This window comes from Carassius auratus, chromosome 10 (genome assembly GCF_003368295.1).
Source record: "Carassius auratus strain Wakin chromosome 10, ASM336829v1, whole genome shotgun sequence".
NCBI lineage: Eukaryota > Metazoa > Chordata > Actinopteri > Cypriniformes > Cyprinidae > Carassius > Carassius auratus.
In genome coordinates, this window is record NC_039252.1 from 11500552 (window position 1) to 11527404 (window position 26853).

The window sequence follows — 26853 nt, forward strand, 5'->3', positions numbered from 1 at the left end:
AAGAAGCACTGAAATACGGTTACTAACCTTTATGAGAGTTAATGAATCTCTCCTCAAGGCATGGTTTGTCTTTGCCAGACAGAATGTGTGCAGTGGCATCCTCCACAGGACTAAATCGCTTCCGTTTAGACATGACATGCAGTAATACATTTAAATTCTGGAAAGGATAGTTAGAAAGCAAATTATCAAAAACTCAGTCACTAATATTTCAATCTTGATTGCATTACTTTCCAGTCAGCTTTACACTCACTTACCAACTTGATCATGCTTGCTAATTACACACGAAACATGTATTTCTCAAATAAAAAATTGACTAAAGAATACATATTAATCAAAATTTAGTAGGGTTATAAATGTTGAAAAAGGCATGCGGTTGTTCTGTCGACATTTTTGAGAATCGATTTTTCTCAAATTATCTGCAACTAGCGAGCATTAGGCCTGTCGCAATAATCAATAATATATCGACATAACTCACAATATCTACATGACCTCAAAACCGTCTGGTGACGCAATCCTTCGCCCAGTATGTTTATATGATAATGAGTGGCAGCACATCTCGCAGATCGCGCTGTGGTGTTGTGTTCTCCTTCAAACACACAGCGCCCTACAGAAGCTGAAGAACACGCCATCGTGTTTTCATGACAACTAACGTTACAGAACAAATCTAAATGCGCTCGATTTCAAAGCCGCAATCCACTGTTCTTGAGCAAGTTAATACGTCACAGCGCAAAATGGTGCACATAAAAAACCTGTTTTATTATCAGATCAGTCTCGCTGAGGCTCGTTCAGACACACATCTGCCCGCTAACTTAACTCAGCAATAGTGTGCACCTTTTCTCTTCTCTACTTGTAACGTACTTTGCGCTTTTTTATTAGTATTATTATTTTACCAATGATTGATTTACTCTTTATTTAAGTTTTTTTTTTCATTCAGTTTTTTTTGACACCACTTATCAAAATAATTAAATGGTTGTTGTCTTTTTAAAGTGTATAACGTTATGCCTAATTTTATTATTATGCTTTTTATATTATGATTATAATACTAAGTGGCACAAAATTGTCTTAAAATGACAATAATTATTGTTTATGACAGGCCTAACGATTGGCTTCGGTCTAACGCTAATTTAGCTCACCTAAATAACGTTCGTTACTCGTCGTCTTCATACTATAGGCGAGCACCAGATGTAGTCATTTGCTGGTACTGTATATCTAGGTAGCTATCAATCATTTGTTTATTTGGTCAAAGTTTCACAATTTGAAAAGATAGAGTTTTATAAAACAAGCTAGTGAACTTACCTCTCTGACGATCTGTCTCCTCGCGCGAATGAACGAACTCAACTCGTCACGGCTCCCGCCAAAAAAAAATGTTTTCCGCGGGTTAAATTACGTCACTCAACTTTTTCACAAATGATAATTATTTTTCCTATAAAATATATTTAAAAACGTTCCCGTCAGTTTTTTTCCCCAACCCATACTCCATGTGAGTCTAGAACAGCAAACTTCACTGCAATTTGTATAATTATTCACCAGCATTACAAAATAAAATAAAAAACTCTAAAACTGTGTCGGCAACCATGTGCTTTAATATCAATGTTTTCTCCAATTAATGGACTTTTAATTACCAGAAATGCCTTATAATAATATTAATACATTTAATTAATTCATGACTGTTGATCAAATATGTATTCTACACGTGTGCATGGGCTAGTACTCCTAGCACTATAACTGATCTAATTGAGTAGTTACTATCACTTTATACTTCATGTAGCTTAAAGGCCTATTAAATAATTAGTTCACTTTAAAATGAAGATTAGCCCATATTTACTCTCCCTCAAGTCATCCTAGGTGTATGTGACTTTCTTCTTCCAGACCAATACATTAAGAGTTATATTAATTAACACCATGATGTTTCTGAGCTTTATAATGGGAGTGAATTGCAATCAACAAGAAAGTCACATACACCTTGGATGACTTGAGGGAGAGTAAATAATGGGCTAATCTTCATTTTAAAGTGAACTACTCCTTCAAGGCCTGTTTGTGGGGCAAGTATGGTGCAGGAGGCTTATCGTTAAGTAAGCATGTAAACCTGTAAGCATATCACTGAAGTAAAAAGTTTTTTACTTTTAAAAGTAGATTATTTTAAAAGTATGTGGACATCATCGGAGGGCCAGGTCAGGGCTGAAAAGAAGATCTGTATTATACTCAACTCATCTTCCGTTGATCTTCAGCTACAGTCTAAACATTATGTCTGGCTAATGGAATAAGGTATAATTCACTGTACGATTATTAAATTTCAGATCAATAGGTAGCAGGTTCAAACTTGCTAAGTGAAGACCAGGGAGATAGTGGTATGTTTCAGAAGAACACCCTACAGATTCTAAGTGTCTTGTTTGAAGGAAACCAGCTCTGCTCATCACCTGCAGTATCTCAACAGAGTAAAGTGTGCTGGTAGCAGACTTGTGTTTTGGGCTGTTTTTCAGCAGCAGGGACTGAAGGACTCGTCAGAGTAGTTGAAACACTCAGTGCAGCAAAATATACAGTATTGTTCAAAATAATAGCAGTACAATGTGACTAACCAGAATAATCAAGTTTTTAGTATATTTTTTATGCTACGTGGCAAACAAGTTACCAGTAGGTTCAGTAGATTGTCAGAAAACAAACAAGACCCAGCATTCATGATATGCACGCTCTTAAGGCTGTGCAATTGGGCAATTAGTTGAAAAGGGTGTGTTCCAAAAAAATAGCAGTGTCTACCTTTGACTGTACAAACTCAAAACTATTTTGTACAAACATTTTTTTTTTCTGGGATTTAGCAATCCTGTGAATCACTAAACTAATATTTAGTTGTATGACCACAGTTTTTTAAAACTGCTTGACATCTGTGTGGCATGGAGTCAACCTAACTTGTGGCACCTCTCAAGCTGTTATTCCACTCCATGATTTCTTTAACAAACATTCCACAATTCATTCACATTTCTTGGTTTTGCTTCAGAAACAGCATTTTTGATATCACCCACAAGTTCTCAATTGGATTAAGGTCTGGAGATTGGGCTGGCCACTCCATAACATTAATTTTGTTGGTTTGGAACCAAAGACTTTGCCCGTTTACTAGTGTGTTTTGGGTCATTGTCTTGTTGAAACAACCATTTCAAGGGCATGTCCCTCTTCAGCATAGGGCAACATGACCTCTTCAAGTATTTTAACATATGCAAACTGATCCATGATCCCTGGTATGTGATAAATAGGCCCAACACCATAGTAGGAGAAACATGCCCATATCATGATGCTTGCACCTCCATGCTTCACTGTCTTCACTGGTGTACTGTGGCTTGAATTCAGAGTTTGGGGGTCGTCTCACAAACTGCCTGTGGCCCTTGGACCCAAAAAGAACAATTTTACTCTCATCAGTCCACAAAATGTTCCTCCATTCTCTTTAGGCCAGTTGATGTGTTCTTTGGCAATTGTAACCTCTTCTGCACATGCCTTTTTTTTAACAGAGGGACTTTGCGGGGGATTCTTGAAAATAGATTAGCTTCACACAGACGTTCTTGCTAACTGTCACAGTACTTACAGGTAACTCCAGACTGTCTTTGATCATCCTGGAGGTGATCATTGGCTGAGCCTTTGCCATTCTGGTTATTCTTCTATCCATTTTGATGGTTGTCTTCCGTTTTCTTCCACGTCTCTCTGGTTTTGCTCTCCATTTTAAGGCATTGGAGATCATTTTAGCTGAACAGCCTATCATTTTTTGCACCTCTTTATAGGTTTTTCCCCTCTCTAATCAACTTTTTAATCAAAGTACGCTGTTCTTCTGACAAAGGCTTGAACGACCCATTTCCTCAGCTTTCAAATGCATGTTCAACAAGTGTTGGCTTCATCCTTAAATAGGGGCCACCTGATTCACACCTGTTTCTTCACAAAATTGATGACCTCAGTGATGAATGCCACACTGCTATTTTTTTGAACACACCCTTTCAACTAATTCAACTAATTGCCCAATTGCACAGCCTTAAGAGCGTGCATATCATGAATGCTGGGTCTCATTTGTTTTCTGACAATCTACTGAACCTACTGGTAACTTGTTTGCCACGTAGCAATAAAAAAAATATACGAAAAACCTTGATTATTCTGGTTAGTCACATTGTACTGCTATTATTTTGAACAATACTGTATAGAGATAGCCTTAATGAAAGCCTAGTCCAGAGAATCCAGAAGCTCAGACTTGACAGATCGTTCACTTATAGACAACTCTGTGAATGTGCTTGAGTAGCCAGCCAGAGCCTGGGATTAATCCCAATCAAACATTTCTGGAGAAACCTGAAATCTGCATCTGCCCTCATCCAACCTGACAGAGCTTGAGAGGTGAAGAATAACAGATAACTGCCAAATGATGATGAGAAAAGCTTGTTGCATTTAATAAAAAAAGACTTGAGGCTGTAAAAGTGTTCCAGCTAAAAACAAACCACAAAATTTCAATTCCAAAAAAGTTGGGATACTGTACAAATTGTGAATAAAAACAGAATGCAATGATGTGAAGTTTCAAATTTCAATATTTTATTCAGAATACAACATATATGACATATAAAATGTTTAAACTGAGAAAATGTATAATTTTAAGGGGAAAAGATTTAAATTTCATGGCATCAACACGTCTCAAAAAAGTTGGGACAAGGCCATGTTTACACTGTGTGGCATCCCCTCTTCTTTTTATAACAGTCTGCAAACGTCTGGGGACTGAGGAGACAAGTTGCTCAAGTTTAGGAATAGGAATGTGTCCCATTCTTGTCTAATACAGGCTTCTAGTCTTAGGTCTTCTTTGTCGCATCTTCCTCTTTATGATGCACTAAATGTTTTCTATAGGTGAAAGATCTGGACTGCAAGCTGGTCATTTCAGTACCCGGATCCTTCTTCTACGCAGCCATTATGTTGTAATTGATGCAGTATGTGGTCTGGCATTGTCATGTTGGAAAATGCAAGGTCCTTCCTTAAAGAGACGACGTCTGGATGGGAGCATATGTTGTCCCAACTTTTTTGGAATGTGTAGCTCTCATGAATTCCAAAATGAGCCAATATTTGGCATGACATTTCAAAATGTCTCACTTTCATCATTTGATATGTTATCTATATTCTTAAGTTTGAGATTTGTCAATTATTCCATCCTTTTTTACTACAATTTGTACAGTGTCCCAACTTTTTTGGAATCGGTTTTGTATTTAGTCTATTTATGTTTTTATGTACTTAACTATGTTTTTTTAAAAAAAGATTGATATGGAAAAAAGTAATTTAAAGCAGTTTTACATAAGGCATCAAGGGGGTACATTTTGAATACATTTGCAAGCCACTGTGTGTGTGTGTGTATGTATATATATATATATATATATATATATATATATATATATATATATATATATATATACACATACATACACACACACATTTATATATATATATATATATATATATATATATATATATATATATATATATATATATATATAATACTTATTTTAGGTTGTAACTTTCTAACTTTTTGATTCTGCATCCATAATATTAATAATATAGTATTTTTCACATATAAAGAAATTGTTTTTAAAAAATTATAATCGAATAAAAGCCAACTAGGACATTCAGTAAGTTTGTAAGCACTGGGAAACACGTTTTTTTTTTTCGAATACAGACGAGGCAAGACTAGATTTAGATTCAGCACACAATGAATATAGCGCTTAGTTTAGATCAAGGGTTGAGTTTGTGGATCGTGTTTAGGGAAGCTGAACTAATTCACTCGGACTGTACGTCACTCACAGTAATCACCTTCATACAGGCTACTAATGCACACTTCAGAATATCTGACAGCTGCTTTCGATTATATCTGCAAGGTATGTGAAATTAAATGTTGACAGATTTATCTAATAATGTATATGATTTGACTATTAAACAGAGACCGTACACTATTAAACACAAAGGCTGTGAGCTGTGTGATCAGGCGGTCTCCGCGCCTTCAAAATAAAAGTCCCGCTATTACGAGGACAAAAAAGATCGCGATTTCTACTATTCGCTTGAAAAGTAGATTGTGGACGTCTTCAAGATCGTTCATGATATAAAATCGCCAGATCGCCCACCCCGATACATAACTGGCTCAGTGGATGTGGTTAGCTATGCATTTAGCCAGCTTGTGTAGAGACTCTTGAGCTAGCAAAAGTCTGCTAACGTGAGCTAGCTTGTAACAACATTCATCCAAATATCAAGTCAGATAATTGTATTTCTTTAGAACTGTTTACTGTGTTACTCTGGTGTTAGTGCTGGCAGACGCACTATATATTTATATTCAACCACTGGCAAGATAGTGAGGTATTTCGATTTCCTAACTGATTTTTTATTAGGTGAAATGTTGATGTCACTTCCGGTGTGTGTAAACGTTTAGCGCAGTACCTCACACGTCCCATAGTTGGCGTATCAGTGAGTGAGCAAAAATGTGATACACACTTACACAGATGATTTCAAAAAATTGTGACAATTTTGGCCTACAGAGATTTTTGCTCCAGCTATATATTTGAGGCTGTAGAACACTGTAGTATGCTCAGAAAAATGAGGACATTGATTTTCGTCCTGACATCTACCCATGTCCTGACTTTGTTGGTGTGTATTCATAATTTTGTCCTGATATGTCACAAATGTAAACGCACACACACACACAGACACACACACACACACACACACACACACACACACACATATGATTAAAGAAAAAAAGATTTGTAATTGAGTCCCCTTTAATAACACTCAGGTGAAACCAATATTTTTACAAGCTTTGAAGAGAATTAAAAAAGGCTTATCCACATCATAACTAAAACCTCAAAGTAACAGAAATATTGCAAGCTACATTCGTCCCACTGTCACAAAGCTTAATCCACTAAGACCATCATATTGAATCAGCACAAATAGTTAGTAGAAAAATACATCACACACACACACACACACACACACACACATGGCTGAAACCTACATTCTATGAATGTCTTGTCAGAAAAGGCAAAGAGCAAAAAATGCAAAAGACTTTTAGAAAATGTACAAAAGTTCTCAAAAGAACATTAAGCACTTATTTCAGCTAATGGCACTACTTTGCATGCAAACATGTGACTTTAGTACATTACATCTATTCAAGAGGAATATTGCACATTGATTTAAAGAATAGATGTCTGTTGGTAGGTACAATGTTCGTTCCTACTAAGTCTAAACAGTTCAACTTAAATAAGTTCATAAAGTGAATACAAAAATCATATCTTTAATTGAAGACTTCCATATGGTTCCAATTTTTTGGAATAGGCCCTGCATTCACATATATTGCTTCATGTATATGTAATCTTTCTCACCTCAAAAATTTTAGTATAAATAATTGAGTTTTCTTGAATCTCCCATTAGTTTGTATCATTTCTCAAACCCTATCTTTCAAATAAAAGTGAAAGATTTATTATTAAATATTTTGAGTAATACTGGGACATGTTCATATAAATAAATCCAGTCATCTGAAAGACATATTATCTATATTAAAGTGTTAGATTTGTTCAATATCTAAATAAACCTTCCCTTACAATCCCCCCTTCTATTTGATTTATTATGAAAAATATAATAATAAATATTATTTTATCTGAAGTTATATGAAGTGGCAGAACATGCAACCTCTAAACTAAGAAACAACAAAAATGAACAATATTTAAACAAATTACTTTACGCTCAAAGGCTTCATTTGGTCCTACATTCAACCATTTGCGCTTCCGTTGTACGTGAAGAATCATGCAAGACGTTCAGGCATCTTGCATCAAGAGAGATACAAAAAAAAAGACATCGCCTGGAGCAGGAGTTTTGTCATTTTTCCCACCTGTGTAGATTGACGTCATTGGAATGTTATTAAGTAGCTGTGAAGCCATGAAAACTTGCGGTACACAAACTGACCAACATCAGTAACGTCTTGCCAAGAAGGACCATAAACTTGTCAGAGCGCTCTAGTGCATGAGAGCATTTCAAGTACATCCTTAATTATCTGAAAAGCAGTTTGGTGAAGTGTCTTCCCCTACGCAGATCGGTATTTTGAGGATGGGCTGGATTCCAAGCACCATAAAACGTCCTTAGTGAGTGCTTCTATATTAAGAGTTTACACTCCTTGACATTTACAGCTGGGTTTTGCAGTCTAAGCAGATGCAGGATCTCAGTAGCTGCCTCTCAATCTCCTTCCTGCGCTCCGAATAATCTCTCAGAGCGAAGAGGAGCTCTGGCTGTAGTGCCGAAACACCAGCTGGTCGTATATCGGGGAGCAGGGCTCACACAATGGCAGCTCTGAGGTTGGCGATGTGGGAGATTCGCTGATCGAGTCCACGGAGGAGTCCCTAAATGGCGACGGAGGTGTCAAGGCACCCAGGTCCTCAAAATCAGTGGTCCTGACCACACACGAAGAGTCATAGGTGCTGTCAAAAAGGCTGGCGGGTGAAGCACGGCTACTCCCACCGGTGATGATGCCCCCAGCGATGCCGACCGCAGAGTGAGGGTTGGTGTTTGCTGCGGCCACCACGTCTGCGTATGTGGTGACGGTGGTTGGATGTGGCCTTTCTTGCGGGTGGAGACGGAAAGTAGGGGAGCAGGGTCTTGGCACCTGGGCGGTGGCGACGTTTACGCCCGTTCCCGGTGGTGAACCAGGCAGCATCATGCTATTGAGTTCAGTGATGTTGGCTGTGAATCGACTTACCACACAGCTGATCTGATCCATGATGCAGGTCTGGGACGGGGCGCCATGCTGCAGGCGCTCAGTCAGGTATGAGGGTATAGCCACCACCGGTGCGCGCTCGTCATCTCGCTCTTCTATTTCCCGCCTCTGCATCGAAGGCCGCTGGCAAACGGTTGGCAGCGGGGAAGGGGTCCGGGGGCAGTAGGTTACAGGGTAGCGCTGGTTTTTCTGAGACCCTTCATATGCCAGCTTCACCCCGGATTCCGGAGGCCGATCACAGCCCTTTGAGAAGGGCTTGATAATGGCCGTCTGGTTGGCCTCTTCTTTTTTCTTAATGTGGATTGAGATCCGTTTCCACAGGTTTGGCCTGTAACTTCTCTCGTTCTGTGCCCAGGTCACTGTTTTGCCATTGGAACTGTTGAAAGAAAAAAGCAATGTGTATTTGATTCATTAAACATAAATACACGTTTAAACTTGTCTTACGTTTAAATGTTTAAACTTGTTTAAAAAAGTCTTATTCAACATTTATTCACTATTAACTATGACTTTTACCTCAATAAATTCCCAATTAGCTGCTTATTAATAGTAATGCAGTTGTTAAGTTTAGGCATTGGGTAGGATTAGGGATGTAGAATAAGGTCATGTAGAATAAGGCATTATTTTGTGCTTAATTAGTACTAATAAACGGCTAATATTGTAGTAGTATGCATGCTAATAAGCAACTAGTTAAGATACCCTAAAATAAAGTGTTACCAATGTTTATATAAAAAGACATAGTATTTTAATATTTAGTATTTTATAATATCTCTATAAGACATACTGGATATTGTGCTAAAGTGGAACGATTGCAAGTATACTTCAGGTACACTTTAAAGATTTTGCATTTAAAGTCTGATATTCTTCAAAGATCATACAATCATCATCAAAAGTTACATTAAAACACATTTTAGACTTAATATGAAGAAAAGTGCATTGTGCACAAGTAATATGCCAAGTCTAGTAAGTCTCAAGTTATCTGTCAGTAAATATGTTAATACATTTGTGTTATATATAACAATATATATATAGTTTTTTTAATTGAGCTGATATGTCTACTAATAATAATCACTGAAATATATAAGGAGATAAAGTGAAAAAATAAATAAAAGCATTGTAATTGATTGTAAAACCGTCTGCCTTTAAAACACAGAAATTTAGACTACATTTATGGACTATGGATTTATTCAGGCCACAGAATCACCTTTTTTAAAACAGTGAGGCGAGAGTGTCCTCACAATGCTGCTACACTCTTGCTAATGTGTAATACTACACTTTAAAGGCAAGAGAGAATAGATCCTGCTATTAGCCATTCCAATCCATTCATTCCAAGCACAATTACCACCCTCATCCAATCCTATATAAGTCAGACAGGAAATCTCTAACTTCACTTCTCCTAATGCACCTGGGGACTCATCGACCCAAATGTGCGTAACTCCGGAGTTGCTCCAGGAATGATTCACAGGCATACAGGATAATTGGTTGGGGCTCTTTTTTCTCTTTCGAGGGGAATATTGGTGTTTTTTTTATGTGCTCTAAAATATGCTCAGTTGGGGAGTTGATTCATTTTCAGTCTAAACTCATTTTCATCCTCAAAAGCAAACCTTTGGCAGGCATTACTGGGAGATAAACAGATTTAATGGGAGCTTTATTTATTTATATATTTATTTTTCTGAAGCGGCTTCTTCTGCAACTGAGAGCAGTGACTGCACATCATCTTCTTTTAAATAAGTAAAAATATGGATTTTCAAAACTGACATGAAAAAGAATTGACATGCCTCATTATCCTTAAATTAATTTAGTGTGAATTCCATTAAACCAAAGTTTAACCTCTTAAGTGACACCGACCCATTGGTGGGGTCTCATTGGTCTTTTTTTTCTGTCACATATCTTAGTAATACTCATAACTGACATATCATTTGAAAAACTACAACCTCAAAATTCATCCTGTGAAAACCATTTTGAAATCGGACATTGTGTTACCATGGAAATGGTACTTTAATATCTTTTGGCAGTCTCCTTCCCCTTAGTGGGTGGGGTCAGATGTCATATTACAAAATGTATTATGGATATTTTATTTTAATCAAAACTTTTGATTAAAAAAAAAAAAGTCTTAACAAAATACATACCATCGGAAAAGTCTGAGTCTTAAGATGCCATATTTTGTGATAGAAGTAATATTGATAGAAATATTTAGACATTTGTGACAGAAAAATTTATATAAATTTTTTTTGATGGCACCCGGTGGCTGTTTGTGGTATAATGCCCTAAATAAAATCTCTCAGGAATCTAATTTTTTTTTATATCAACTTCAAATTTGGAACATAAATTATTAAGACAAAGCTTTCAGTTTATAGCAGTTTTGTATTCAAAAATAATTTGAAAAATATTTATTTTATATAAAATAAAATAAAAATGGTACAGTTTATTTTTTTAAAAAGTGAATTTAAACTTCTTTAACTTTTTGATAATTTAATATTTTGAAATGATTCCACTTCTGCAATGCAATAATCTGCAGATTGTCTTCTTAAAAAAAAGAGTCCAACCTAGGTCTGTATTCCAAAGTGTCCATGCATAAAATAGAGAGCTGAATAAAATAATCTCAATTATGAAATTATGACCAAGCATTTATTGTACAGTGTTATTATAAAACTCTTATATTTTTGGTAATTGAAAAAAGCTAAATAAAAATTTCATTATGTGAAAAAAATATATAAATAAGTATTGTAATATTAATGAACAAATATTAAATAAAATTAAATGTTATATATAATTAATAAAATATAAATAAATATTAGAATTACAAAAAAACTACAACTAAAAAACTAAAAACTACACTTTACCCCTTTTAGTAGTATTAAAAAAGAAAAAAAAGAAAATTGACAAATGCACACACTGTACAAATGCACAACAAACTAAATGAAAACCATAATTAAAATTAAAACTTAAATAAAAACTAAATTAAACTGTAATAGCATATAAAAATGCTAAAATATAAATAAAATTAAAATAACACTGGCCTCATACTGACCTGACGTTGTCTGTGCTAGAGCCTCCTCGTCTGAACAGTTTAGCCAAACTGCTAGACCGGCTAGCGGCCGAGGCAGCTTTCCCATCACCCACGTGCATCCTAACAACTGTCGACGTGGTGAAAGCACTGCGTACGTTCCTCTCAGGTTTGGCCAACATGATGTAGACTTTGGGCACAAACATGCAGCACAGCGCAGTGGTAGCGCTGAGGCTAACGGAGAAACACATGGTGATTATCTTGTAGTTTGACCCGAAATAAATTGGCACGAAAGCCAGCCAGATAATGCAGGTGGTGTACATGGTGAACGCGATGTATTTGGCCTCGTTGAAATTGGCGGGGACATTGCGGGTCTTAAAGGCGTAGAAGGTGCAGCTGAGGATGAGCAGCCCATTGTAACCCAATGGCGCCACCACTCCGAGTGTGGTGGTGTTACAGATGAGGTGCACCTCGCGTATGGACGGATAGTCGTAGATCACTTGCGGAGGTTCCATGATGAAGAGCGCCACGATGATGCCCAGCTGAATCAGGATCAGGATGAAGGCGATGACCAGCTGGGCACAGGCACTCATGAAACGAGGTTTCTTGGTGCAGATCTTCTTCTTGCTGCCTGCAAGAATGCGAGCGATGCGGTTGGTCTTGGTGACTAGGGCCGAGTAGCTCATGGCTGGCGAGAGCCCGATTCCCAACCTCTGCAAGTAACAGTAGGCCACGTGCGGTTTGGCGATGAGGCAGAATGTACACAGGTACCCCAAACAGATGCCAGCCAGGATGATGAAGCACAGCTCCCTGCTGGAGGACTTCACCACCGGCGTATCGTGGAACCTGATGAAAACTAAAGTGACGAAGATGGTGGCGAGCAGGCCGAGGCAGGCAAAGACCACGGCGGCGATTGGCTCAGGATCTAGCCACAGAAGGTACTGAACCGGGATTGGCTCACAGCCTAAGGGACATGAATTTGAGATGTTAATGTATTAGTAGGTAAATATGCATTAAAAGTACTTTGAAAATGAAATAGGTTACAGATTACAACCTACCCTATTTAAATGTAATAAGTGGTGTAACTATTTAAATTACTTTATTAAAATAACTATTAACTTTTAACTATTAAAGGCCTGTTCACACCAAGGAAGATAATGATAAAGATAATGATAAAGATATAGTTCCAAACTAAAAATCGTTCTCAGTATTAAATAATAGAAGAGCCCACACCACAACTATAATGATAAATGCACAGAGAAACTATGATTGGAATCACTTTTCCGAATTTTTTTTTTCCAGCTGATGAATAATAAAACACTTGACACCCAATCAGAATCATTCCTGCTATTCCTGCTTTAGAATTTAAAACAGAAGATGAGTGTGTGCTGAGAATAAACAGACGTTCACTGTTGTGGACACTAATTTCGTTATCTTTATAGTTATCGTTCTTGGTGTGAACGGGACTTTAATCATTTGGAAACATTTAAAGCAGGCTGGGTTAACCTTATAGTAGTACTCAACACTAATTACTGTCAGACTTTCAAAATCCTTCTTCTAGAATTAATATTATAATAATTTAATTTCAAAACACAGCCACCACAAAATTATACTTTAGCACCTCTTTTTACTTTGAGATTGTTCTGAGGCTAAATAAAGATTTAAAATCATAATAAGAAAACACTGGCATCTAACAATGCCTTGAAAAGCTGTGAATGCAATTTGGGAAAGAAATAAATCATATCTGTATGTGTGTAAAAAATATTCAGTTGCAAGTAACTGTCATTAATTTAACTATTCAGACACATTTTTTTCTGAGTAACTGAGACAGATTACAGTTACTTTAGTTTTGGGTAACACTTTATTTTGAGGTGTCCTTGTTGCATGTTACATGCACTTACTATTATAATATCAATTAATTATGAATAATTACATGCAGGTAACCCTAAGCCAAACCCTTTTCCTAACGCTAACCATATAGAAAGTACATGTCATTAATTAATATTACTCAGTACTTAAATGTATAATTACAATGTAACATGGACACCTTAAAATGAAATGTAACATTAATGTAACCTAATTAACATACAACATTTAGTCACAAAACAGTATTTCCAAACAAAGCCACAGCAGAACTGTTTTGCATTTCTTGTCCATGTTTTTGAACTAATCAAGTAAGCCAATGATTCATTGACCCATTCATAAAGAGAGTCAATTGCTTAGTTTGTGAATGAATCAGCTGTTTGAACAAACAATTTGAATGAATGACACTAAATGACTCACTCATTAAGAAATAACCTACTGGTGGTTTCAGTTTCAACTGGTTAATAGTGTTACATTTTATTTTTTTTAAATATTTATTTCTCAAATTACTTTGTGTTATATCTATTCAATGCTTTTTTTCATCTAACACAATAATGATTGAGAATTTCCTCCTTTTGGGAGGAAATTCTCAATCATTTTTGATGTACGATTAATTTTCAATTAATTACATTAATAATTTAATGAATTAGATTAAAATTTGAATCACTCAACAGAAATAAGGCATTACTACGAGTTGGCCCTAAAACTTCAAATAAAATGTTTCCACTTGCATAAAGATCTATGTGCAAAGCAAACATTAATTTATCTAGTTGGTATAGGGCCTATGTCTATGCTTATTCAGAATCACTGATGTGTGGCATTAAAATTATACAGAGAGCAATGAACATCCATCCTTATGTAGATAACACAGTAAAACTGGTGGCTGAATTACCGTGCAACTTTACAAACCATAAAAAATAAATAAATAAATTGTGCAAAAATAAACAAAACCATCCATTCAACCAAGCCATGCATTATGCATTAGAGGCTGACAAACAAGAGCTGATATATTTAGCATGTGTGATTTGCATCAACAGACAGTGAATGAGGATTAAACTGAGTCTTGGTTTGGATGCTTTTAATGCGGTTGGTCAAATGATACTGGAGGTTTGTTTGTTTTTTTACAGGTCAGATTCATAAACCAGCAACACCAAAAGCTACTCTGGAAAGTGACGGTTCTGATTATCAAAGGCTTTTGTGAAAGTGCCTTTAGGGCAAGTGGGCGTACTCGGCAGCCATATTTGTAATGCCCCTGGGCAGCTATTTTTAGTCATGCTCTGAAAGCTCTGTAAATGTTTGTCAAAATTACACTTCAATAACATGTTTCAATCAGGAATAAAATATGATACCAGCTGCACCATAAGCTGTGCTTCTTAAGCACTAAATACAGCATTTTTGAGGCTGGCCCAGCTAAAAACCAGGCATTAATGCTCATATATGAGTATAAACATGAATACTTTACAACAAGGTTCAATTCATTAACATTAGTTTGAATCGACATGATTTAGGTTTTAGTCAACTGAACCCCTTTACACTTTTCCTGAAAATATTTTGAAATACTTTCAAATACTTGATATTATGTAACAACAAATTTGCATGTAGGTTAATGGTCATATGACATGCAGGTAAACAATTTTCATTTATTTATTTATGTATTGATAGAAAGTTTATTTTTAATTATTTAGTTGTCATTTTACATTTTTATTACTCAATTAACTATTACATTTTGATCACCAAGACTAATACTACTTTAATGTTCAATTATGGATAAACTATTGTTCATTTGTTTCATTCATTTACTAATGTTAATTTATACAACTCCGAATATTTTAACTATCTTAGCATATGTAGAAATCAACATTAACCAAGATCAATAAATGTGTTTATGAATTACTAAAATAGCACATTGTTAATTCATGATATCTAATGCATTAGCTAATGGTAAAGTGTTGGAGATTATTATAAAGTTCCACAGTTTACTCTTAAATATTAGTGTTACCATATATGCACATTTGCTGAACTATCCTGAAAAACAGAGTTGGGCTTAAAAAAAAGTAATTGGATGTTTTAAAAGTAATTTTAACATTTTAATTTCTTGTACAGTGAATAAATGCAGTAAACACTAGTCCAAAACTAAAAAATCAAAAAAGAACTGCAGAAACCCAAACTCAAAACCACCTGCTACTAAATGTCAAAAATTGTCATTAAGGCTCTTGCATGAACAGCTTTACATGAACGCTTGACAGCAATTCTGGAACATTCTGATGGGGACCCCCGCCAAGTCCAAATCTCTGTTTCTGGCATTAAGTTGCCATGGTCCAGATTCTCAAATAACGCTCTAAGAGATAAATGGGTCTCCAATGTTATTCCGTGACCCAGATACTTATATCACACACTGCTGTACGAGATGATAAGCTTATGTGGCTTTGACTTCTGAATGAACTACAAGAAATACTTTGTGCACTGAAGGTGGATGTAGATTCACCTGTGAGGTCATCTGTAGGCCAAGATCCAAGCTCGCACATACGACAGGTGTATTCATCAAACACAAACTCGTTTTCTTTACACGGAGTGCAGGTCCAGCAGCAGCTCACCTCACCCTTACGGATAACCTAAGGTGGTCCGAACAGAGAGGTCAAGTTATGTAAGTTATAGATTCCTGTGAAGAAAATACTTGCTCTCAAAGCTGCCACCACAATGCCAAAGTGTTGTGGGTGGTTGCAGTGCACTTCTATGCGGTTGCTTCAGTGTTCTAAGTGGTTTTTAGTGCATTGCTATGTGGTTACTAAGGTGTTTTGAGTGTTTAAAGTTCTACCTCCAAGTTTTTTTTTTTTTGATAATCTGCTCTCTAAATATATGGCTAAGGCTCATGTAACAGTATAAGTCAATGGAATATATATATTTTTAATTTAATTAAAGAAAGTAATATTATTCAGGAAAGATGCATTAAATTAATCAAAACTGATAGTGAAGTAATTTATACTGTTACTATAGGTTTCATTTTTTTTTTTCATCAAAATATATTGAAAAAATGTTTCATTGATTCCGCAAAAATACTAAGCAGCACAACTGTTCTCAACTTTGGTAATAATAAGAAATGCATATTAGAAAAGCATATTAGAATGATTTCTGAAGGATCATGTGGCACTGAAGACTGGAGTAATAATGCTGAAAATTCAGCTTTGCATCAAGGAATAAATTACATTTTAAAATATTAAAATAAATTATAAAATAGTTATTAGGATTAAAAAAAATATTTCACAATATTACTGTTTTTTTTCTTTATTTTTGATCAAATAAATGAAGCCTGGGTTGTTAAAATCTGACCAGTCTCATACTTTGGAATGGTAGTGTATAATAAATAAGCACATATACATTTAAATAAAACACTTATACACTGACACATTTTCACCTTTATCTGAGCTTTTTCACAGGGATCACTGCACACTGATCTCATGATTGCACTGCTATTTGCCCAAATCTCCTCGTCATCCATCTTCAGCCCACTGTTGTCCCAGCTGCCCACGTTGATGTAGCTATAGTCCTCCTCACTCATCTGTTTAAAGTTCATGATTTCATACCTGGAAAAACACATAAAAGCACTGTTATGGTCGTGAAACTGTTAACCCAGCATCATTCATGTTTTGCTCATAAAGCCATTCAGTCTGAATGAAGGTATTTTTGAAAAAATCACAATGACATCAACAAGAGATTGTTTTCATTCTCTCTGAAAGGAGTTTAGAAGCACATTCTTGTGTTTGGAGTAAAATATGAACGATTCCTACCTCCCTGGGGAGTCTCCGTTCTCATCAAACAGCACCACTTCTCCGGAGACGCCAGTGAAGTTTGTCCTCATGAGGAATTCTAAGAGTTTACCTCCATCAATCGGCCGCATGGCTTCACACAGACCTGCGTAGCCGGGACACAGAGACTTCTGCATGGCGTGCAGGCCGTAAGCCATAGAGTAGATGGCATTGATCACAAATCCCATCTTCGTGTCCTGAGCATACTGGTGTCGGAGCGACTCTTTCTCTATGAAATGGTGTAGTGAATGGTGTAGTGAAAACAAACAACAGAACAAACAATATGTTGAGTTCTAAAGAATAGCTATTCAGTTGTAATAGCTATTCAGTGCTTTCATCTGCCACAGTAAAGTCTCTATTTACATTATATTTTTGTTGATTGATATGCATTATTGGATAGATTAATAAAAGGACGGATGGACAAGTAGATGAAGCAGTGGAAGGACAAATGGAAGTGTAATGGATAAAAAGATTGACAGATAGGTTATGAATACATGATTGAATAGATGAAATAATGGAATGAAAGACTAATGGATGGATGAAAAACAGACAAAGTCCTGGAAGGATGGATGGACGTACAGATGAAGTAGTGGAAGTAAAAAAAATGGATGGATGGAGAGAAGGAAGTATGGAAGACTAGATAGATAGATAGATAGATAGATAGATAGATAGATAGATAGATAGATAGATAGATAGATAGATAGATAGATAGATAGATAGATAGAGGAAAGACAAATGGATGTATAAATGGGTGAATTTATTTACAGATTGATGGATGGATGATGAATAAATGAATTGATGGAATGAAAGCTTGATGTATATATATATTTGGATGCATGGATTGATAGATGAAATAATGGAAGGACAAATGGAAGTATAGTTGGATGAATATACTGACATTAATATATGGATGATGTATACATGAATGAATAGAAGAAATAAGGTAATGAATGATTGATGGATGGATGATTAAAAAGAGACAAAGTATTGGAAGGACAAATGGATGTAAAGATCCACAGATCTACAGATTGATAAATGGGTGATGTATGGATGAATGAATAGATTAATTGCCGAAATTATGGATTAATGGATAGTTGGATTCATGGTTGGATGAATGAGTAAATAAAATAGTGGAAGGATAGATGTTTAAATAAATGAATTAATGAATGAATGGATGAATGAATGAATGAACAGCTGAATGAATAGATGAGCTAATAAGTGGATGAACAGATGGATGGAGAGACGGAGACAGATGTATAGATTAATGAATGGATGGATGGACAGACAAAATGATGGACATATATTAAGAAGGATAGATGAATTGATGAAATGGCAGATAGATATATGTATGGATGAACAAAGATAAAGAGATGAATAGAGGGATTGATGGACAGATGAATGGATGGATGAATTGATGGAAAGCCAGACATCGAGATAAACTGCCTCAAACTCATGTTAAGTTGTGGTGAGTTCATGTGAGAACATCTTCCACTCACTGGTGCAGGTCTTGTTGTATTTGGCGTTCTCTTGAGGATGTCCCTTCAGCCGACACTGGAAGCGGTGCTGCCAGAACTCAGGGAACCAGGGGTTCCGGTGGTTTGTGTCCGGCTGCAGGTTCAGGTAGTAATCGTCAAACCACGTGACGTAAGCAGACTGCAGCTTGATAGTGATTCCCCCAGCTGCCTCCCTCTGGAAGCCATCAGTGACATCATAGCGGTCCGCCCAACCATCACTGCAAAGTGTGCAAGAGACAAGTGAGTAATGAATGGCTTTTATATAGAACAAACACCCGTGAGAGACAGTCTGGGAGCCTCCTGGTCCAAACTGACCCACATAACAGGCAAAGCCCAGTAGTTATGACCAGGTTGCTCTATGAATTACGTCTTGAGGACACAGCTGGCCAGTATTTCATAGAGACAGACTCACAATAAAACTCTCCATGAGATATACTGTATGTGCTCCAAATCTTCGCCATTATGCATCAAAGGGATCTTTGAATGACAGCAGATGAGTCTTACCTTCTCCTTCCTCATTTCTCATATAAACACAAGAAAAATAAACTACTTTTCTGCATACACTCTATCTATATGTTCTCAAACACTTCTTAAACCCATAGCGCTAAATGTTATACAACTCAGCAGTGTGTGGGAGGTATCATTTTTGTTCTCATGGTAGGTAAGGAGAGGCTTTCATAACTTGTCCTTGGAGGCAAAAGCAATGGGAGGGAAGCATAGAGGAGCATGTTAGTAGCAGCTTGAATCATCTCATGGAAAAGAGCTGAACAGATCAGTAAACCCACACGCTGACCCCAGCAGGTCAGCCTCCCTCTGCCCACTGCCACTGCAGGAAAACTTTAAAAAAAGACAACAAAAATGCCAACGCAAAGGCGCAACTGCCTTTAAAAGATGTCTGACAGCATTTTAGAGCACATTAAAGCATACTGTAAAATTAGGGTTATGTTTGCAATATATGCATTTGATGCATGTTGATATTTAGCAACAAGTAGGACATTCCTTGCTTGTTCTTTGTACAATGAGAGCCGTAAAAGAGAGATATTTTAACAGTCCATCTTATTTAAACCTCAGATTGAATTTGATTCATTGTCAGTCATGTTTTGAACTGTTAGTTTAAATGAATCAGTTCAAAAAGACTGATTCAGTGATTAGTTTCTGTTGGCATGCAAAGACATTTATGGAATTATTCAAAATTTCAAAGAAACTTCCTCAGATTGAATAAAAACCATAAATCCATCTCAACACAAACACAATAGTAACATTATGAATATCATCAGAAGTCTGGAGAATGTTGAGAAATTTTTTATTTTTTTTGGTAAAGTCTTATATACTCTATAGTGAACTAGTCACTATATGACTGTCATTAGATTTCATAAATAGTCTAAATAATATTAATGATATTACTTTTACCTGTGCAAAAGATGATTTATTAATTATCAGGTATTTAAATATTTGTTTACACTTTACAATAAGGTTCTATTTGTAATTAGTTAACTACATTAAATAAATACAAACTAACAATAGAAAACCTAAAAAGCATTTTTAAATTAAAGTTAATGTTAATTTCAACATTCACTAACACATTATTAAATTCAAAAGCGGTATCTGGTGACATTATTTAATGGACCTGAGCTTACAAAAATTAACAATGAACAGATGGAATTTAATGAACTAACTTTATATACTGTAATAAATGTGTTGCTCATTATTAGTTATTGTTAGTTAATGCAGTAACTAATGTAAAATGATGGTACCTTATTACAAAGTGTTGCCTTCAACCAGATGTGGTCAGGTTTTATTACATAAACAAATATGAAATCTGGATTTAGTAAGAATAAATAATACTAAAAATAATAAAAGTTTCTATGTCAACTTTCACAAAAAACAAAAAACAAAAAAAATCTGTGGGTGTTCACATTTTGGATTCTACACGGATCACAGTTTTAATCTGTTAACAATTAGCCCACAGAGGAATAACACACACACATTTATGTGGGAAGCTGCTGTATTAAAGACAGAAAATAATAGCAGATTTACACCACGAAATGCTGCAAAGAAGCTGCAAAGTGAAACTGTTGATTAAATTAGGTTACATTTTTATCCATTCTCAGCGGTGGGGTGGGGGGGGGTTGTCAGATCAGCCCTCATCAGCAATAGATCAGCTCTTGTGCACACTTCACTGATGAACACTTTGACAGATAATACAACAGAATACAATAGCGTCCTCACACTCACTAAAGACAGATGGCTGGGCACAGTCTGCAAACTGCTCATTAGTAAAGAACTGAAAGTCATTCAGTTGTGAAACAGAGGAGCCTGGACATCACTGTTTCTGTGGCTGTCAATAGGCTGCTGAGTGGGGATGTTGACAAACAGCCTTTGGTAACAAAAAATATTTTTGTAAGGATCAACTCGTACTGCAGTCCCATATGCTAATAAAAAAAATACCATATATATTTTAAATGTATTGTAGATATCTATTTTTGAAATTACATAAAAACATTATTTTTTTTTTTGCTAATTTGAATTTTTTTTGTTGCCTTTTTTGTTGCTAATTTACATTTTGCATAATTTTTTTTTATAGATATGATTTGGTTAAGTCAATTTATTCCTATATTTGTTGGAAATTATGAAAATACCTTTAAAAAATTATTTGTATTTATATTGTCAAAAAAACAACAACACATACAGTATACCAAAAATACTGGTCAATTAATATTAATATTTTAATTTTGGAAATGTATTTTCATGCCCCTTGAAATACATTATGTAGTATATTTTTGCGTTACAAATAAAATATATTTTTAATTAGAAGATTAAAATGGTTATATTTAAACAATTTGTTCAATAAATTAATGCTAAATAAAGCAAACATGCATGCACCAAATCAGAAAGCAACCAATATACCAAATAAAGCACAGTGAGTTTTTTTTTTCTTTTTTTTTTTTTTTTGTTATTGTCTTGAGACACTTTATCACTTTTGTAGCCACATGGAGATCAAGAAACTGGAACAGAGACACAGTAGCCATATTCTCACTGAACCAAAGATAAAAACTGAACCTACTTTCCCTGGAGCTGGTGTCACCTCATCAAACACACACACACACACATACACACACGCACACAAACTCGTTCATCCACTCATGCACATGCAAACACACCTCACCCACGCACAAACACACACACACACTGGCACCCCCATAAACATGGCATCTTCAAGGCTGTGTGGAATGCCCAGAGGCCCAGAATAAAGACCATGACACCATTTTCTGAAATAGATCCTTTTTAAATATTCAGAAACTACATAAATAAGTAAAATATAGGCCCCTACCACAAAACAAATTAACTGGCCCTTTAAACTTAACAAAAAAAAAAAAAAAAAGATTTTTCAGATGCAGACTTTGATATCATCTGGTTCTAAAGTTATTAAAAAGAGCTGATCTCAAAATATTGGAGTTTGTTTGGGCACTATAAAAATACTCCAAAAATAATTAAAACAGTGCACTTTATGAATTACAAAATGACAAAATTAACAATTTTACAAAAACGTTTTTTTTTTGCTTTGAAAAAATGTTTTAAAATGTTATTGGTGTTTTTATTATTATTGAATATTATGCTTTATATGTCATCATCATTTAGCAAAAAATAAAAAATAAATTGTTTCACATTTTGGGATCTACACGAATCCAAGTTAAATCCGTTAACAATTATCTCACAGAGAAATGACACATTTATGTGGGAAGCTGCTATATTAAGGACAAAAAATAATATCAGATTAATGCCAACACATACTATCTATTATGTTTCAAAATATTTTGTTGAATAAAACCACTTTATTTACATGTTTTTAGGTTGCAATGTACATATTAGTAATTGTATTCTTTCCTCTCATTTCCATTTAGCAGAAGGTGGTCAATTTATAGTAACACTTTAGAATTCCATGTTAATTAACTACATTAGTTAACATGAACTAAGCAAAAACAATCCTACTGCAGCATTTATTAATTTTAGTTTATGTTAATTTCAACATTTAGTAATGCAATATTTAAATCAAAAGTTGTGCTTGTTAACATTAGTTAATGCACTGTGATTTAGCATGAACTAACAATGAATAACTGAATTTTCGTTAACTAACATTAACAAAGAATAATAAATACAGTAAATGTATTGTTCATTGTTTGTTCATGTTAATTAATACATTAACATTAACTAATGGAACCTTATTCTAAAGTGTTACCCAATTTATTGTAAGCTGGGTGAAGTGTCCACTTCTCCCAAACACTCCCAACAGCAAAAATTCAACACACTTCACCTCTAAATGTTTATAAAACATGTCAACCAATGAGTGAACGTCTAATTATCAAACCGAAGAGCTCCTGAACAGAAGCAGAAATTGGAGGGATTATTCTTAGTTTAATATCTCAAAGAGATAATACATTATTTCAGTCCGTAATATCCATAAGAGATTTATTAATGGAACAGCCAGAACTGAACTGGGGGTGAAGCTAAATTTAGGTAATTTAGTTGTCACACTCTAGGAGATTGAAAATGGGAAGAATCATTTCTTACTTCATTTGACACTATGAATAGCACGTGCACATTTCTCAAGATGTCGATGCCTAGTCAAGCGCTTAAAATATTCTTCTCACAGATTCTGTCACATACAATTATATTCCTGCCAGTTATTGAAAGGTGAATTAGTAATCTTTCACAAATAACCGAAGCGTCTCTGATGGCTTTCTTCAATGGGAAGAGAACCCATTAGGTAATGCTAAGGTGTGTGTTAGAGTATTTAAGAGACAATCTGTACTTGTAAAATCAGATCCAGCATTACAGTATTACTTCGGTGGGACTGAACCTCTCAAGTCCTTATTACAGAACCAACAGGCTTATTCAAGACATTATCATAACATGACTCAAGTGCTTATCACTGAAATAAACAGAAATCACATACCTTGCATTGGATGACTTTGATGGTGATGATGATGAGGATGATGATGATGGTGGTGATGGCAACATTTGTGGTGATAACAGACAGAAAGATGAGCCTTGCTTCCATGTTTTGATCCATCTGGATTTTGTCTCTCTCTCACACACATACATACACACACACACACACACACACAAGCAAAGAGTTGCAGATGATGATCAACAGGCGTGGGTGGAAATTCAAAAGTATCTTTAAAAAACCTACAGAATTGGCCGATGGTGTGACCCTATCTGACTCACAATCTCTGTGGAAAAGGCACTAAATGAACACAAGATAACATGCAGTAAAGAAAATTCAGAGGACAGGGGTGACTGGGGCTAGTTGTCACACTGGGAAGTCATCACATGAGATACATCTCAGTAACTGTAAGGTTTTGAATTTTATTGAAACTTCAATCAAAATTACTTTAAATTGTAATAAAAGGCTGTACTGACTCCAGCTTTTTAAAAGGTAGTGTAAAAATAGTGTAATATACCCCATATAATATGATAAAATGCCTCAATAGCAGGAAACTTTTTCCTGGGCAATTATAGTGAAAATGTTTTAATTAGATTGTCATAGCTCTAGTGGTGAAACAAATATACTCAGAACAAATTATACTCTTGAGAAATAGTCACTGGAGTAAAAAATGTGGCAACTACCCTCCATCTCCTCTACAATATTTCCCAAGCATGGTGCATAGTTGTTTTTGCTTTGTTTTTGCAGCAGTAAGTGTTATAGATGTACAGTAAGCTTTTCTAATACACCTCCTACACTTTGAGAAAAAAAAAAAACAAGATTTGTTTTCCAAACCTGCCAAGAGTGCTTGCCACAGCTAACAGGCACGATTTCAGGAGTGTTTTCTCGCCGCTGCTTTGATAAGAAATGTCTGCTAAAATATAAATCCATGTGCACAGAGTTCATGTTTTGGGTAGCTCACCTGCCAACCAACAGAAACTCTCCAACTAGGCGGCGGCGTCTCATGGCCATGAGGATGCCACGCACGGTCATGCCCTCACAGAAGCACGCCACCACACGAGCTTTGGGCAGGTGGCTCCTGAGCTTATCGAGAAGACGGTCGAAACTCTGCTCTCCAGCATTGCTGTAAATCTTGTCAGAGTGGGCGATACAGATGCCCTCCTTTGCTGCCATGTCTTTAAAGGCCTCCATTCCACTCTCACCGTAGTTCCCTGAAGATTGAGAGATTTAATGATTTTTAAGCTTGAAACATGTTCAAACACTTTTCCATCACACCTTCATAACCGTTTCAGTAACAATGCTGAAGTTTGTGGATATTTAAAGGATAAAATCGATTATATGATATTATATTGATATTGTCTATAAAATATAGTTATATTTAATATCATTTAATTATAATTTTATTAAAAAAAGTATTCATTCGGATTGGTTCACAAAACAATCCGCAGTTAAATGTGATGTGCAACCTGTTAAACTCGTGCTGAAATGGCCTTGTTAAGATCTTCCGGAGAATATGAAGAGCAGTAGGTGCTACACACAGTCAGGAACAGCACACATTTGAACTAACTCTCCCACATTTTATTCTCGTCATAGTTCTTCTTGTGTTTACAAATAGAATCTTTCCTACTTCCTCATTATTACCAAGACATGACTGGGTGGGTCGGCTGAGGGAGTAGCAAAACATTTGGTACAGTAGATTGAAAACTAATTTTGAGGAATCATGGAAATTTTAATTTCTCATGAATTGTTTTGGTACTGCTGAACTGGAAGTCATTATAACGAAACAACATTTTTTAGCAAAATCTCAGAAAATGTCATTTATTTTCTATAAAAGTGTCCTTGTTCAGTGCTTTGTTGAATATATTTAGTAAGAAATAAAAAGTTTGAAAAATGAATGAAAAACAGGCCATGGTGCCCCTCTTTCATAAAGCGTCAGGGGTAAACTCCCCCAATTTACATAAAAATCAGGTCACCTACTTTTGTGTGAGGAATGTTCCCAGTCTTCACACATTTTATGAGGTGCGAAACTGATACAATTGCAAAGATGTCTTGATAAAGAGCAAACATACACCTTCATTTCACTCAAATACAGTAAATCGACTTTCATTGATTTTTCCAAATCAATGCATAAGCATCTTAATTACACCCGAGATTATGAGTTCTGATAACAGAGATTACGAGGATTAAAACAACATTCACAAGATTGTTCCAGTGATGGAGCTTTGCTAAAAAACTGAGCGTAGTTCTTAACAGTCTAGACTTGTATCCTAAGGGTTGCAGGTTCAAATGATATATGAGACCCCCATCACCATCACGTGACAGAGGCAAACACTTAACCCCAGGTTGTTATTAGCATTCCAGTGAGTAAGATTAGTCTGCAAGGTGGGAAATGTCCATTGATGTTCATCCAAAAATGAGAATTTTGAGGAACTATACCCAGAAAATATGGAGGGCTTTTGCTAAAAATGCAGCAGATATTGGTCATTCCTTGTATGTAGTACATATATGAGGGGTTTCATGTACCCATCATATATGTCTCAGTACTTTTATAATGATTTCAAAAGCTTGGAGTCAGTGTGATACATTTTTTTTTTTTACACTTTTATTATGCAATTATGTATTATATTTATTAAAAGTGATTATTATATTAATTTAAATGTTACAAAATTAATTACAAATATATTTTTGCACTTTCTGTTTATCAACGAATCATGGTTTCAATGAAACAATGAAGTAACAGCTGTTAATAATAATAATAATAATAATAATAAATGTTTCTTGGGAAGCAAACCAGAATATTAAAAGGATTTCTGAAGGAATCATGTGACACTGAAGAGTGAAGTAATGGTGCTGAAAATTCAGTTTTTACATCAAAGGAATATATTACAGCTTAAAATATATTAAAACAGAAGACAGCTATTTTCAAGTGTAATAATATTTCACAATATTACTGTTTTTAGAATATT

At 35.4% G+C, this 26853-nt stretch overlaps 1 protein-coding gene across 2 annotated transcripts in view; it reads right to left on the reverse strand.

Moving 5' to 3' along the window:
* Window positions 1-26853, reverse strand: part of LOC113109861 (metabotropic glutamate receptor 5-like) — a 51603-nt gene that overhangs the window by 19261 nt on the left and 5489 nt on the right. Inside the window, exons 3-9 of one of the 2 annotated variants that reach the window (XM_026273671.1) lie at window positions 24849-25098; window positions 18922-19157; window positions 17408-17654; window positions 17035-17203; window positions 16108-16234; window positions 11784-12723; window positions 6760-9131 (exon numbers count right to left, since the gene is read on the reverse strand). In XM_026273671.1, the coding sequence (XP_026129456.1) occupies window positions 8249-9131; window positions 11784-12723; window positions 16108-16234; window positions 17035-17203; window positions 17408-17654; window positions 18922-19157; window positions 24849-25098 (2852 nt within the window). In that variant the 3' untranslated portion in view covers window positions 6760-8248. Of the gene's footprint in view, window positions 1-6759; window positions 9132-11783; window positions 12724-16107; window positions 16235-17034; window positions 17204-17407; window positions 17655-18921; window positions 19158-24848; window positions 25099-26853 lie in introns of those variants that run through there. The other variant, XM_026273670.1, reaches the window with a different exon arrangement.